The 16,270-nt window shown below is 42.3% G+C and overlaps 1 protein-coding gene across 1 annotated transcript in view; it reads right to left on the bottom strand.

Moving 5' to 3' along the window:
• The window catches only part of LOC136233700 (uncharacterized), a 65,536-nt gene that overhangs the window by 8,517 nt on the left and 40,749 nt on the right, over positions 1-16,270 (bottom strand). The window contains exon 8 of the mRNA XM_066023409.1: positions 5,662-5,695. Coding sequence (XP_065879481.1) covers positions 5,662-5,695 — 34 coding nt within the window. The remainder of the gene's footprint in view (positions 1-5,661; positions 5,696-16,270) is intronic.

The following is a 16,270-nucleotide window of genomic DNA, read 5'->3' as shown; positions in this document are numbered from 1 at the left end:
GCGCATCGATACGAATGATCACAAACACTGGATTTATCTGGAATATGAATATCTCCCCACCCTCTGTAACAATTGCTCCTCAATCGGCCACTCGATTGATCAGTGCCGCAAAAGAACAGACGCCATCCCTCAGCAGCAGCACGGAAAGTATCAGGGACATAAAGTTGGGAGGAAAACCCAGGTGGATGACAATAAGGCAAATCGCCCTCAACCTGCAGAATCCTTGAGAAAACCTGTTACTGAAGACAACACTTTTGGTAACCAACTACAATTGGTTGTCCGCAAGCCTGATGACAAGGGAACGGACCTCAATAGGAACAAGGCTGGGAATGACAGCTGGGCCGACTGCTGTGAGGGAGTCAACGGTACAGACTCGAAGAGACAATGCGTGACAAGACGCATGAGGTAAATTTCCTTTCTGAATCTACTGAATGGACAAAGCATGCAATTAGATCAGCTAGCAGAGATGCTAATCTTGGGCAAGATTTTGCTGCTGAGGGCAGTGAATGGATTACAAACCGGAAAAAATCTAAAGCAAGGAAAAATGAGTCTCGCATGAAAGGGCGAGTGAGCTCTCCTGATATACACACATGAATATTTTGTACTGGAACTGCAGGGGGGTCTATAACAAAGGAACCCAACGTGCCCTTAAACTCCTTTGCAGATCTAATCAACCTGATTTGGTTTGCTTAGCGAAACCGATGGTAGTTTTTAACAGGATTCCTGATGTGTTCTGGACATCTCTTGGTTTGCAAATAATCTCTCAGAATGTGAATAATTCTATTTGGCTCTTTTCTAGAATTAACAACAGTAATAGTTGTAGCAATATTGTCAGTCATGAGCAGCACATCACCGTCAGATACAGTCTGAACTCCGAAGACTACCAGATCACCTTTGTTTATGGCAATAACAACGCAAGCAGGAGAAGATATCTTTGGGACTCGGTTCTGGGAGTTAGAGACTGTGTCAGGAGACTTGTGATAGGGGACTTTAATGCAGTTACTGGGGCGCATGAGAAAACAGGCAGAAGCCCGTCTGCAGGGAGCTGCAGAGACTTTAGGGATTTCATTCGGAATGGCGATCTGACTGAGGTTGAAAGCACAGGGCTGCAATTCACTTGGTCGAATGGGAGAATGGGAAATGATCATGTTGAGTGCAAATTAGATAGAGCCTTGGTCAACGAAGACTTCTTGGATAACTGGGATAGAGTCAGTTGCTTGGTTCATCCTCGAAGCAATTCTGATCATAGTCTGATCACTTTGTCTTGTCTTAAGGGCCCTGCCAGAAAAGGAAGATTTAGGTTCCTTTCAATGTGGACCACCCATAGCTCTTTGCATGAGCTGATTTCTGATCACTGGTCCTCTTGCTCTATCTCGCTTCCTCCCGCACAGCTGCTTTGCTACAAGCTGAAAATGCTCCGGCCCAAGCTTCGAGTCTGGAACATGGAGGTCTTTAGCAGAGTTGAAACTAACATTGCAGAAGCTATGTCAAGGTTAGAAGCTGTGCAGGCCAGCATCTCACGAGATGGGTGGAGTGATAGTCTCTCTGAGCAGGAAGTGATTGCTCAACAGGATCTTGATCTCCAGCTTTACAGGCAGGAGCTTCTTCTCAGAGACAAAAGCAGGGAAAAATGGCTAAAGGCTGGGGACAGGAACTCTAATTACTTTCATAGATCGGCTAAAATAAAAAAGATCCAGCCTTCACTGGATAGCCTTCTCATCAATGGTGAGATGGTCAGCGATGAGTCTGTCATTTCCGATCATGTGGTCAGCTATTTGAATCATTGTTTACTGGTGCTGTAAGGCTTGTAGACTACGAGGCTGTCAACTCAGTAATTCCCTAGAGTGTGACTGAGGTGGAATATGCTAGATTGACTGAAAGACCGTCAGAGGCTGAAATAAGAAGCGCTGTGTTTGGGTTGAACAGAGACAGCTCTCCTGGTCCAGATGGATTTGGTGGGGTCTTCTATCAGCATTTTTGGGATATTGTCGGTTCAGATGTGTGCCGGATGGTTCTTAGTTTCTTTGACTCTGGCTGTATGCTCCCCGGGATGAATTCTAGCGTCATTGCCCTCATTCCAAAAGTCGACGGGGCAAACGAATTGCATCAATTCCGTCCTGTAGCTATGGGTAATTTCAATTACAAGATCATATCTAAGATCCTCTCTGCCAGGCTGGCTCCTATCGCAGCCCGTATTCTATCTGACAATCAATTTGGATTCTTGCCAGGAAGAAGTATCCACCATTGCATAGCCGCGGCATCTGAAGGGGTGAACATGCTCAAGAAGAAATGTTTTGGGGGGAATATGGCCTTGAAAATTGATATCAGGAAGGCCTTTGACACTCTTGATTGGAATTTTTTATTGGCAGTCCTTGAAGCCTTTGGTTTCTCCCTGCGGTTCAGAAATTGGATCCTTGAAGTTCTGAGATCAGCCAGGATCTCTATTGCTTTAAGGGGAGGTGTTAAGGGTTTCTTCAGATGTTCATGTGGGGTTCGTCAAGGAGACCCTCTCTCCTCAACGCTATTTGGAATTGCTGAAGACTTCCTCGGAAGATGGGTTTCCAAACTCGTTAGTGAAGGAAGACTTGATCCTATGAGATACACCGGAAGCTCCCCCTTCCCGTCTCACCTTCTATTTGCTGATGATATGATGATAATTTGTCGTGCCTCTGTAAAAAATATGAACTGCATCAAAGATATCTTCAGCTTCTATGAGGCTAATTCAGGTCAGGCCGTAAATTGGGACAAATCTCAAGTCATTTTTGGGAATTTCATTTCGCCTGCTCGGAAAATACGGCTCTCAGACATACTTGGGATCAAAATAGCTTCGCTACTATTGATCTACCTCGGAGTCCCGTTGTTTCAAGGAATGCCTAGAGCTTGCTTCTTACAACCGCTTGTTGACAGGTTTCTTAGCAGATTCAGTATCTGGCGCGGTAAATGTCTCTCCTTTGCAGGTCGACTGACCTTAATAAAAGCCTCTCTGACTGGAGCTCTTGTGCATTCGTTCCTAGTGTATAAATGGCCTGCGAATCTCATTGCCAAAATTAACAAGGCGGTTCGGAACTTCTTGTGGACTGGGGATAAAGACAGCAGGAAATTCATAACTGTGCCATGGAAGATTTGCTGTCAGAACCTTGCGCATGGAGGACTAGGAATCAAAGATTTCAAAATCTTCAATACGGCTCTGATTGCAAAGCTCTGCTGGGAAATAATTCAGGGAAGGAGCTTTGTTGCCTCCCTTTTGCGCATCCGTTTCCTTGAACAATCTGGTTTGCCGAAAAGGTTTTTTATCAAACTCTTCTATTTGGACATCTATGAGAGTCATTTATGACCAGGTGATTGCAGACCAGATTAATATTCCACGGAAATCACAAGCTAGCATGTTCAGGCCCCTTCATGAATTTCGTGTTAATGGTAACTGGACTAACCTGGACTCTCTCTCGAGTAGTGTTCAGGAGGCAATTCGTGGAACTGAAGCTATTGATGAGCGCGATATTTGCATCTGGATGCCGGCACCCTCGGGAAAGCTAACGGTGAAAGATTTCTATGCTGAGCAACGTCACGGGAATATTGTTGAATGGAGCAAACTGATTTGGAGCACCTCCATTCCTCCTAGTCGAGCGGCCATCTGCTGGAAACTCATGCATGGAAGGATTGTAGTTTAGTCCATGATTCAGGAACGGGGAATTACTCTTGCACAGAGATGTGAATTGTGTAAGGCGGCAGGTGAGGATATTGGTCACTTGTTCGCTACTTGCAGGGTTGCAAAGGAGATATGGAAACTTGTTTTTGATATGAATGAGATAGATTGCAGATTTTCACTTGACTTTGCTGATCTGTTTGCTGATATTTGTGCGGCCCGTGTCAGAAGAAGCAGGAGAAAGCGTTGGTGGTACTCTGTGGTCACCTGCTGCTGGTTCATCTGGACCACTCGCAACCGAGCGATCTTTGAGTGTGAGCTTCCTTCAATCCAAATTCTGAAATCTCGCCTGCTGCTTTTTATCCTAGAATTCAATGGAATGGCAACTGACCGGGCTCGGCCTCCTCCTGAACCGGACTTTGTGACGGTGAGGTGGGTCGCTCCATTGTATGGGTGGATCAAGGTGAACACTGATGGTGCAGCAGATCGCAATGGTAATGCGGGTGCCGGAGGAGTGTTTCAAAATTATAGAGGATTCGCTATTGGAAGTTATGCTTTTCCTATCCAGAACTCCCAAGCACATGAGGCGGAAATGAAGGCTATCATCCATGCAGTCAAGGAGGCGTGGGAAAGGACTTGGAGTTGCCTTTGGATTGAGTCTGATTCCAGTTATGCAGTGAATTTGCTCCGTAACAGGGAGAGAGAGGTGCCGTGGAACGTTAGACGAGAGTGGCTGAAGTGCCTTGCCAGGCTTACCGAAATGAATTGGACGATTACTCACATTTACAGGGAAGGAAATCAGGCGGCCGATCGGCTAGCAGCCTTTGGGCAATCGGCTGATAACAACCATTGGTGGGACTCGGCTCCTCCCTTCTGCCAGTCATTTCTGTTTGATGACTTGTGCAATGTTGCACATATCCGCTTTATGTAATCTCTTGTTTTGTCTTTACTTTTTTCTTTCCCTTTGCTTGACCTTCTTCCCTTGTATCCTCTTTTCTTTTCTCCTTTTTTAATAATATCAGGGTTGTCGGCTGTGCCAGGGGTGCCAACCTAGTTGGGATGTCTGGCCTGCCTTCGCGTCCCATCTTTCAGAGAAAAAAATTAATCTCATTTTAAAAGAATATTTACTTGGGGTTTTGGGAGTGATTTATTAGTGGATAAATATGTATTATTTTTGACATTTAAAATTACATTAGTTATGTATATATATAGTTTTGGGATATTTGGGTTATATTAGTTATTATTAAATAAAACTATTTTGGGAATAAATGTTATTTTCTTATCTATGAGTTTTATTTACTATTTTCACATGTTTAAAGTATAAATGTATTATATTTAGTATTTTCATATATGTATTATATAATCTCTTTTCATTAACTTTTATTTCATGCTTCCTTTTTGGATTAAAATGTATATATATATGCTTATATTATTTCCTTTGTTCTTTTGGGCCATTTAGGGGTCCATGTTTCAAATGGGCTTTATTTGGGAGTGAATTTTGGTTTAAATATGTTTATTATTGTAATTATGACTAGTAGAGAATCCATTAAGGAAAAGGGGAAAATAAATCACAAAAAGAGTTTTCAATTTAATTATTTAAATTAATGAATTTTTAGAGGTTCCTAATGTAAATAAATTGAGTTTTCTTGACATTTCAAATCGTTTCTCAAAACACCACGTTTTAAAACCTTAGTCCGTTCCAACGACGGATTAAGCGAACATTGTAATTAAAATCGTTTCTTTGTGAATAATAGAGTTTTGAATTGTTTTCTTAAAGGATTTGTACAAAATAAAATTGACTTGTATGTTTAACCACGTTTTCTTATTAAAGGTTTTTATCTCAACGTTTTCAAACACTCGAGTCGTTCCAACGGCGATTCGGGTGAACTTCATCAGACGGGGTTTTAAAGCGCACCTAAATCGTTCCAACGGCGATTAAAGTGCGAACCATGTAAATAAATTCGTTTTGGGGAAATAAGTTAGCATAGAATTAACACGCAACACGACATGTAAATCACGTTGTAACTAAATCACTTCTTTCTTCCCCCCTCTCTTTGTATGTATATTGAACTGATGTAAATGGGTGATTCTTTACTAATGTGGCTTTTCAATAATATATGCTCAAAACGGTTTCTAAAAAGAGAAAGAAAAGGTTTCAAATGAATTTTAAACTTAAAGAAGTATACGATTAGTCCGTTATCGCCTAACATGCTGAGTAGGAGGCCGGTGGTTCATAACTGGGTGATGTCGGGGTGCCTAGTAGCCTTTCTCCGGAAAGGAGCTAGCCTTCTCGGCTCGTACCTAAGTTTCCCGAACCCACACCGGTCTCCCGCAAGGGATCGGTGTTCATTTTCCCATTCGTGGGTGGCGACTCTTCCATATCTCCGAGCTCCAGTCCTGCCGAGCAGCTTGATTCCACGATTGGTTGCTTTCGGCGCCAATCACCGCTTACGTCGCCATGAGGTTGTCCACCCCCCCGGTCCGCCTGGGAGATTAGGCCGCGACACCTCGTCTAACAAGTGGCGACTCTGCTGGGGAAGCGAGAAATTTGATTCCGGAAGGCGTGTATTAAGCCCTTAACGGGGACGGATCGTATTATTTCTTTTCGTATGCATTCATGTACATTATTGCAAACCTTTTGGGTAATTTTCGCGAAACCTCTAGGGAGAGTCCATTCGTCGCTCGAAAGAGGCTAGTGTAAGTTCCCCCTTACAGTAAGGCGCCAAAGGGTCCCCATCCATTCGTTAGGGGCGAATTTGTGCGGTCCTGTGAGGTACCGCGATCAGCCGTGTCAGCATATAGTAGCCTTAGAAGTTGCCATAGGATTACCCGTTACTATTTTTGGCATGATAAATGAATCAGTTCGTGTTTTCAAATCGCCATGATACGTGTCTAAATCCTAAAGTATGTAAAGAAAATGAAATGATGCGTTAGTATATACTCTTGAGTCGACATACTAATTACCCTAAAACATCGAAACGATTTAAACTAAAGACGACTTAGTCATCTCGTATGAATGAACATGTGCGGCCCGCCTTGTCCCTTTCTGTGTCCCGACGAAGGCACATGTTCGGGAAATGCGTTACGACGTAAGCACGTATTAGTATGCATCGGTTTGGTGTTAAGGATAGTTACATTTTGATACAAAAGACTATATTAACAGTAGCCGTTATTCACATTTTTTAAATAAATTGGGATAAAACGAGATCATAACGAAACGAAAACGAAGAACATTTCTGTTTTGAACGACCCTGTCGTAACGTGAAAATTTTCGCATAAGTAGCCCGTCCCTTCCGAATAAAAGACGAGCTTTTACGTTATGCCCTGTGTCGTTCTTAAGAGAAATGGACGTATCCGCAGAAGCGACTAAGAAAAGAAAAGCGAAAAATGAACTAAACGACCAAAATCATTTTGAATTTACGATATATGTCAATCCCGAGCGTAGTTAAAGAAAATAAACCAATGCCGTTGAATACGTGCCTCGAACGAGTGTATACCCCGTTTAAAATCTCGAAGCCGAATTAAGCCAAACCATATAATTGCGCCATATGGACGAGACTGTGGGTTTTGACTAACGACTCGATCATTTCGACCGTTACCAAAACTGCAAGAAATATGGCCCGATGTACGTGTTTGCTTAAGTCGTGCCTAAAGGAAAGAGAACGGTGATATCCTCGCTTTGAATAAGCATGCGATTCAACGAAACGTTGATTTTCTATAACCACACTAAGATGATATATCCCGTGGATTGGGAAGAACAACGAACTGTTACTAGCCGAAAGGTTACCGTGCGCTCAAAATAAGACTCGCCGTCTTTTCACGTAGCTAAAATGAGCAAAACGAAGAACATTTCTGTTTTGAACGACCCTGTCGTAACGTGAAAATTTTCGCATAAGTAGCCCGTCCCTTCCGAATAAAAGACGAGCTTTTACGTTATGCCTTGTGTCGTTCTTAAGAGAAATGGACGTATCCGCAGAAGCGACTAAGAAAAGAAAAGCGAAAAATGAACTAAACGACCAAAATCATTCTGAATTTACGATATATGTCAATCCCGAGCGTAGTTAAAGAAAATAAACCAATGCCGTTGAATACGTGCCTCGAACGAGTGTATACCCCGTTTAAAATCTCGAAGCCGAATTAAGCCAAACCATATAATTGCGCCATATGGACGAGACTGTGGGTTTTGACTAACGACTCGATCATTTCGACCGTTACCAAAACTGCAAGAAATATGGCCCGATGTACGTGTTTGCTTAAGTCGTGCCTAAAGGAAAGAGAACGGTGATATCCTCGCTTTGAATAAGCATGCGATTCAACGAAACGTTGATTTTCTATAACCACACTAAGATGATATATCCCGTGGATTGGGAAGAACAACGAACTGTTACTAGCCGAAAGGTTACCGTGCGCTCAAAATAAGACTCGCCGTCTTTTCACGTAGCTAAAATGAGCAAAACGAAGAACATTTCTGTTTTGAACGACCCTGTCGTAACGTGAAAATTTTCGCATAAGTAGCCCGTCCCTTCCGAATAAAAGACGAGCTTTTACGTTATGCCCTGTGTCGTTCTTAAGAGAAATGGACGTATCCGCAGAAGCGACTAAGAAAAGAAAAGCGAAAAATGAACTAAACGACCAAAATCATTTTGAATTTACGATATATGTCAATCCCGAGCGTAGTTAAAGAAAATAAACCAATGCCGTTGAATACGTGCCTCGAACGAGTGTATACCCCGTTTAAAATCTCGAAGCCGAATTAAGCCAAACCATATAATTGCGCCATATGGACGAGACTGTGGGTTTTGACTAACGACTCGATCATTTCGACCGTTACCAAAACTGCAAGAAATATGGCCCGATGTACGTGTTTGCTTAAGTCGTGCCTAAAGGAAAGAGAACGGTGATATCCTCGCTTTGAATAAGCATGCGATTCAACGAAACGTTGATTTTCTATAACCACACTAAGATGATATATCCCGTGGATTGGGAAGAACAACGAACTGTTACTAGCCGAAAGGTTACCGTGCGCTCAAAATAAGACTCGCCGTCTTTTCACGTAGCTAAAATGAGCAAACGGATCCTCGACGCTAAGAACAAACGCGTTACGCGATGAGTCCGTTCCCTAAAATAAAATCCAAAAGTGATTTCATCACTAAATAAACACGTGGCTGCGTCTCTCGATAGATCCAAAAGATCCCGTTGGAATCCAAAAATCGAGACACGAACTCACGCAAATAAAAAGGAACGGGTCATCGTCAATAACGAACGATTGGACTAGAAGAATAACTCGTACCACGTCTAAAAACCGAGATACGCTCAAAGGGAGTCAAAACCCGAACTAATGCGTCTCGCGAAAGGACAAAAAATGAGTTATTCCGAAAAGACAATCCAACTTGGTCGAGTTCTTAGTCACTGAACGCTGATGCGTCAAAACGAACTGTGTTGTATGATGAATGTTATACTTTTCCGCAATAATCGACGGCATCACGCGTCCCCTGGACCGCAATGTGAGCCCCAAACCAAAATCCTAGGAAAAAGACTTGGACCATCGAGTGCGTGGAGGAATAAGGGTGGAAGAGAGATGCTGTGATACGTGTAACTAGACTGACGTTTGTTCTTCTTATCTTATATATCCATAAATAAATGAACACACACACCACAAATCATGCATATAAAATCATGCATACATACTAATGGACACCGTTCACGCAGACTTCATCATTAAGCGGTTGTGGTTCCGCAAGAGTAATCGACTAGTCGGGCAGTTGGATCAGTTACGGATCGCCAGTTCCAAATCAGCAGTTGTGACGTCCGAATCATCGTTGTCCGAATCAGCTCAGTATTCGATCAGTATGTCTATGCCAGATGAGAGAATATCAAGGTTAGAAAGAGTGGTAAACAACCTCAACGATCAGTTAACCGCAATTTTAGTCTAGCTGGACGAGCTTGCAATTAAGAGTAACAAGAGTAGCAGTAAACCAGCTGAGAACATTGTGAGCACGGGTCCCCGTTTTGGAGATAACTATCAGGATTGCGTAACAAGCAGTTTGGGGAAGAGAAAGCAAAGGGAAGAGGGATGGAAGCAGCACATCACTCAGGAAGTGCACGATCTACGTGGGGTAAACTCTGGAGGTCAAGACTTTTATAATCTGAAGAACTATTCGTCGGCAACTGCTTTGCCTTTGAAGTTCCGGCTTCCTGTTATGAAGAAGTTTGATGGAACTGGGGATCCTACCGCCCATGTGAACCAATATGTGGCAGCAGTGAAGCACACAATTCTGACCGAGGAACAGATATTAGGGTTGTTCAGTGCTTATCTGGAGGGGGATGCCCTCGTGTGGTTTCATGCGTTGCCGCTGGTGACAAAGAGGGATTGGAAGGAGTTAGCGAAGTCATTCATCGCCCAATATAGCTTCAACACTATGTTTGAGGTTACTTTGAGGGAGCTAGAGAGCACCAAGCAGCAGGCTGGGGAGTCTTTGTCCGACTTTATGAGTAGGTGGAGAGCTAAGGCGACAATTATGAAACAGAAGCCGTCGGAGCAGGATCAGATCCGGGTGGTAATCGGTAATACTTTACCGTATGTTAGGAATGAGCTGCGGTGTATGCCTTTCACCGATTTTAATCAGATGTATGACTACGCTTTGACAGTTGGGGGGGATGGAGAGCCGAAAAGAGCTTATACTAAATGGACGAAGTCGGGGTATAGTACCGGAGGGCCAAGTGCTAATATAGAACCTACCGCAGTGAAAGTGCTTGAACTTAACGCTATCGGGAAAAGGCAGTTCGCCCAATTTGATCTGACCTATGCAAAAGTTTTCGAACGATTGCAGAAAAAGGAGTTGCTGAAAGCCCTTACTCCCAAGAATAAGACAGGACCCACACCATGGATAATAACCAGGGGGTATTGCGAGTTCCATAGTAACTACGGGCACACCATTGAAAATTGTGAGAGGCTAAAGCATGAGATCCAGGATCTGATTGATAAAAAGAAAATAGTCGACCCATCGTTAGCAAGCCCTCCCCCTAAGCGCAATCCATCGCCTAGTCATGGGGTGAGCGCAATCGGATCTGGGATGGAGGAGAGCTTTGTGGTGGAATCATTCTATGAATTTAAGGAAGAGCTTTTGAGTTCCGAAGACAAGTTAAATGTGGGAAATGGATTGCATGTGTCCGTCTTAGGAGAGGGAATAACAGAGGAGGTGATAAATGACGAAGGGAAATCCGAAGAGGTGTCTGTTGGTCCCTTGTAAGGTTGCAAATATAGTTCCAAGGGGGGGTTAGGAACTATTTTACCTTTTTAAAATGATTAGGGCAGATTTCTTTCCTTTGAGAAAAGATTATGTAACAGCGGCACTTAGCAATCAGCAAGACACTGGCTTAGTCAACTAGTGACTAGGTCAGCTTCGTTGCTTAGGTCAGGAAATAACACTTAGAGTCTATTCCTGAACTAACTCGTTGGTAGCGCACAACTCAGCTTGACCTCTTTTACTTGGTCAGTTTTAGTTTGTTTTAAGCAAGCAATATATTAAGGAGTTAAGGGTTAGAAATACTTCACTCAGCGGAGTTATCCAGGTTCGGCTTCTTCTAAGCCTACGTCCTGTCCCCGGAACACGTTCCGAGATTTCCAATTCACTACTGAGCTCTTTAAAGGTAGAGACTCGAAAACCCTTTACAAATCAGAAGCTAAGTATAACAAGAGTACCTTCCTCTATACCTCTACTCACTTCTATTCTACTTCACTAAGTACTAAAACCGAGTACTTAGCTTCTCCTTTCTATTCCTAGAAATGATTAAGATTTGTCCTAAGCAACAATTGCTAGAACACCTTAGATGATTGAGGATCAATCACTCTAGACTTTTACACAGATGAATAAGCTTGTAGTGTAAGAATTTGCTTTTCTTTTGATGGAGAACTTTTATACACGTTTGGTCAGCGTAACAGCTTTAGTTCAAAGTTCTCTGTTGAATGTGGATTCTGAATGCTCTATTTATAGAGAGCTGTGAGAGCTTCTGGTTATTTCGAATTTCGAAATAACCGTTGGAGGGAAACAGCTTCATGTCGCTTTCACTCAGTCTGTTCAACAGTTCTCTTAGCAAATCAGATTCCAGCATCTTCTATTCTTCGGTCAGTGTGGCAGTATGTTCCTCCAAATCGGGTAATGTCAAACAGACAGCTTCCTGCGTCTTCTGTTCTTTACCAACAGAGGAAATACTTGGTCTGGAAGTTGCTTTGTAGTCAGCGGCTGTCTTGTACGTTTTGTCGAGACAGCTCAGCAGCTTCATACCGAAGTTGTCTACGTGGATCTTCTCGATCCTTCATTGGTGAGCTCCGTTTCAATACTCAACGGTAGCGTTTTGAAATACGCGGGCTGAGTGATCTTGGGCTTGTTTGACTTGGGCTTTGACTTCCATATAGGGCTTGGGCCTTATGATCTTTATGTCTTATAACAATTATAAACTCAACATTGAACAAACACATTAGTAACAATAAATCAAAGCATTTAAACTTAATGTGTTATAGAATATTTAATTTCACTTAATTAATTTTGTCAAATCAAAATCCTGTGGAAAGGTGTTTCAACAAACTCCCCCATTTTGATGTTGGCAAAACTAATCAGCAAGGAACTCAGCGTTGAGCTCCCCCATGATAGTTGACCTCATTGATTAAGTGAACTCCCCCGTCAGGGCTGAGCTACTGACTTAGTTTTATTCTAAACATTCTAAGGTTTAATTGAATAAGTCTAAGATCAGTTTTCAGGTATAGGTCAGCTTATGGGTCATATTCTATTTTACTCAGTATTCAGCGGAAATAATGTATAGTGACAGAGCGCTGAGTAATTTATTTGTTCAATGGTTTAGTTTAGACAGGTTCAATCATTAATTTTTACGCAGCATGCATTCAGATAATACTTAGCATTTGAAAAAATGAATAACAAAAGAAGTTAGGCATATTAAATTGCTTGAATAAAAATAAAAATAAAAGGACATTCATATTCTAAATTCTTCCCTAACTTCTAACTTTGAGTTCCTTCTCCTGAATTGCCACTTTTCTCCCCCATTTTGCTAGCATCAACAGTAGGCAAATTCCCGGTAGGGGCAGTGGACTTGGTGAGTTCTTGTAGCAGACGAATTTGACCCTCCAAAGAATTCATGTGATTGACCATAGTCAACATGAGTTCGGTCATTTTGGTCATTTGAGTTGGGGTTGGTTGCTGCGCCTGAACCGAAGAGAAGTGGTTGATCAGGTCATGGATTTCACGCAGAATTTGGTGAGTTACAGATGGATGAGAGGACTGATCTTGAGTGGACTGGTTATGGTTTGGTGGAGGATGAACTTGTTCTTTAAGTAGAGTGTGAGCTGAGGCAATGACATGCCGTCCTGATTCAGTAGCACCTAGGTGTGCAAATTGGGTAGGATTGGGCTCGCACTGAGTGCCTTGAGTAGCATAAGGACTATGGGGTGTGTTGACTTAAGGTGCTGAGTTGCTCTGGTATTGAGTTGGAGGTGGGATTTGAGCTTCTTTTGGACTAGCAGGGGTTTTGGCTTGTTTCTCACTTTGAGGAACAGAGGCTTGTTTTTGTGGAGAATCCTCTTGAGTGATGTTAGGCTCAAGAACAGTTTCTTCTTCCTTATCCATATCTCCTGCTGTTCTCATTTTCTTCTGAGCTGACTCAGCTATTTCCTGATCAGCTTTCTTCTTGTTTCTTTGCATTAGCCTTACTTTTCTTGGGACAGTACGAATATCCTTCGAGCAGGTTCCCTTTTTCTTCTCCTTCTCAGCTTGAGCAATCTCAGATGGCACAGTAGAAGTATACTCAATTTTAGGTTCATTTGTTGGTTCTGTACCCTCATCAGATTGAGCAGTTTCAGAAGACTGCTCCAGATCTGTTAGATTTTCCATTTCTCTAATGGCTTGCTCAATCTCAGCCATAATATCCTCCTTCTCGGTGCTTCCATTTCCGTCATATCCTTTCAAGGGTTGACTATGTGATAGTCCATTCAACAGACCTGCAGTGATAACATTTCCTGATGAACTTATTTCACCTATAGTCTCTATATTCTTGTCCTGTATTATCTTTGTGATGAGATAACCCAAACGGAGCTTCCTTCCACTTCGTTGAAAAGCTCCGACCAAAAAGACAGGAAGATTGAATGGAGTGCTGGTCAGCATATGCCAAATGAAACATTGTTCGAAGTTGGAGGCGGATGAGGGTGAGCTGAGTTTAGGAAAGATGAAGCTGGTCAGCATGAAGTGGACCATCTTCTGATTTTTGCCCATGCAGGTGCTGGGAACTTCTCCTTTGTGGTTTCTGGGTTTACAGAACCCCTTCATCTTTTCTGCGATGGCTTTTGGTATTGGCTCCTTTGTTGTCCTGAACTGGATCCCTGTGTTTGGTATATCTAGCAGTGTTGCTAGATAATCAGGAGTTATCACTATCTTTTGACCTTTAACTGTGGTCTCTAAGTAGTCAGAGTCATCTGCATCAACGTGCAGGTTGGAGTAGAATTCTCTCACTATCATGGGATAGGTTTGTCCGGAAAGAGAGAAGAGACCTTTCCATTTGTTCTTTTCGATCCATTCACAGAATGGTTTCTCAGAAGAGACGAAACCAGAAGGAAAGTATCGGCTCCTTAGTACTTCTTGATTCTTGGTCCAAGAGTGTACCTTAATCATCCTTCTTATCATGCTAGTTGAAGGACCAGCCTGATTAGTGGTTTTGAGGGTTGGAGAGAAGGTATTTTTGCTATAGGACATTTTTGAAGTTCTGAAGTTCTTAAGTGCTTAAGGAAAATTCTGAAGCTTTCTAAAGTTCAGTACGCGTAGAGAGAAAGTAGTGGGGAAATACCCACTATTTATAGATTTTTTAACTTAGGTTTCCGTGTGAATTTAGGTTGATTTTGCCCTTGGGTTGTCCAATCGGCAGAACCCCTGACATTTATGACACTTTAAGACGTATTCGGCGCATGCGCAGTACATATGTCATTACGCGTGTGGTGGCATTAAATGCTAATGATTACTTTTACTCAGCGTGTGTTGTTATAAACGTTTCATATTTTGAGTAGTCAGTTTTGTTCAACGGATAGTTATAGAGATTAGCTACTCGGCATGAGATAACTCACTCAGTGTGCATTTATTTCTGGGCATGTGATTTTGAATGAAAATCTTTAGGCACTCAGCATGGTATCACTCATTCAGCATGCATCATATCACATTTTTACTTAGGAATTTTAAGACAGTGGATTAAACATACCAATGGCTTCTCTCAGTATGCTGAATTGCTCTCGTGCTAGAGGCTTTGTAAAGATATCAGCAAGCTGCTCATCTGTTGGCACATAAGTCAGCTTAATTTCTTTCTTGAGTACATGATCTCTGATGAAGTGATGTCTTATGCTGACATGCTTCATCCTGCTGTGCTGAATTGGGTTCTTTGAGAGGTCAATTGCATTTTTGTTGTCGCATTTGACTTCAATTGTCTTTGTTTGAACACCATAATCTTCAAGCTGTTGCTTAATCCATAGGACTTGAGCAACACAGCTTCCAGCAGCAATGTACTCAGCTTCAGTTGTGGACAGGGCTACTGACGCCTGCTTCTTGCTGAACCAAGATACAAGACAGCTTCCTAGGAAATGGCATCCTCCAGAGGTACTTTTTCTTTCGAGCTTGTCCCGTCCATAGTCAGCGTCAGTGTATCCAATGAGTGTAAAGTCATGAGTATTTGGATACCACAAACCTGCATTTACTGAGCTTTGCAAATATCTAAGGATCCTTTTTACAGCTATGTAATGGGATTCCTTAGGGTTAGCCTGATATCTAGCACAATAACATACTGGGAACTGAATGTCCGGCCTACTTGCTGTTAAGTAAAGTAAAGAGCCAATCATACCTCGGTACAACTTGCTGTCTACTGACTTACCATTCTCATCAGCACAGAGGACAGTGTCAGTGCCCATAGGAGTGGATATTGGCTTACAATGTTCTAGTTCATATTTCTTCAATATCTCCTTGGCATATTTAGCTTGACTGATGAATATGCCATTCTTTCCTTGTTTAATTTGAAGTCCAATGAAGAAGTTGAGTTCTCCCATCATTGACATTTCGAATTCAGTCTGCATTTACTTGCTAAATTCCTTGCACATAGATTCATTAGTAGCACCAAATATGATGTCATCTACATATATTTGTGCCAGCAGGGTATCTTTACCCTTTCTCTTAATGAATAAGGTTGTATCAGCTTGACCTCTGACATAATTTCTAGTCAGTAAGAAGTTGGTCAGCCTCTCATACCAAGCACGTGGTGCTTGCTTGAGACCATACAGAGCCTTTTTGAGTTTGTAAACGTGGTTTGGGAACTTAGAATCCTCAAACCCCGGAGGCTGATTGACATAGACCTCCTCGTTTATTACTCCATTAAGAAATGCACTTTTAACATCCATTTGAAACAGTTTAAAATTCATATAAGATGCATATGCACATAAAATCCTAATTGCTTCTAGCCTTGCCACTGGGGCAAAGGTCTCACCGTAGTCAATACCTTCTTGCTGACTGTAGCCCTGAGCTACAAGTCTTGCCTTGTTTCTGACTACGTTTCCTTGTTCATCCAGCTTGTTCCTGAAGACCCATCTCG

This window comes from Euphorbia lathyris, chromosome 6 (assembly GCF_963576675.1).
Source record: "Euphorbia lathyris chromosome 6, ddEupLath1.1, whole genome shotgun sequence".
In the NCBI taxonomy this organism is placed as follows: Eukaryota; Viridiplantae; Streptophyta; class Magnoliopsida; order Malpighiales; family Euphorbiaceae; genus Euphorbia; species Euphorbia lathyris.
The sequence above is the reverse complement of the archived record's forward strand: the minus strand, read 5'-3'. Positions and strand labels throughout refer to the sequence as shown.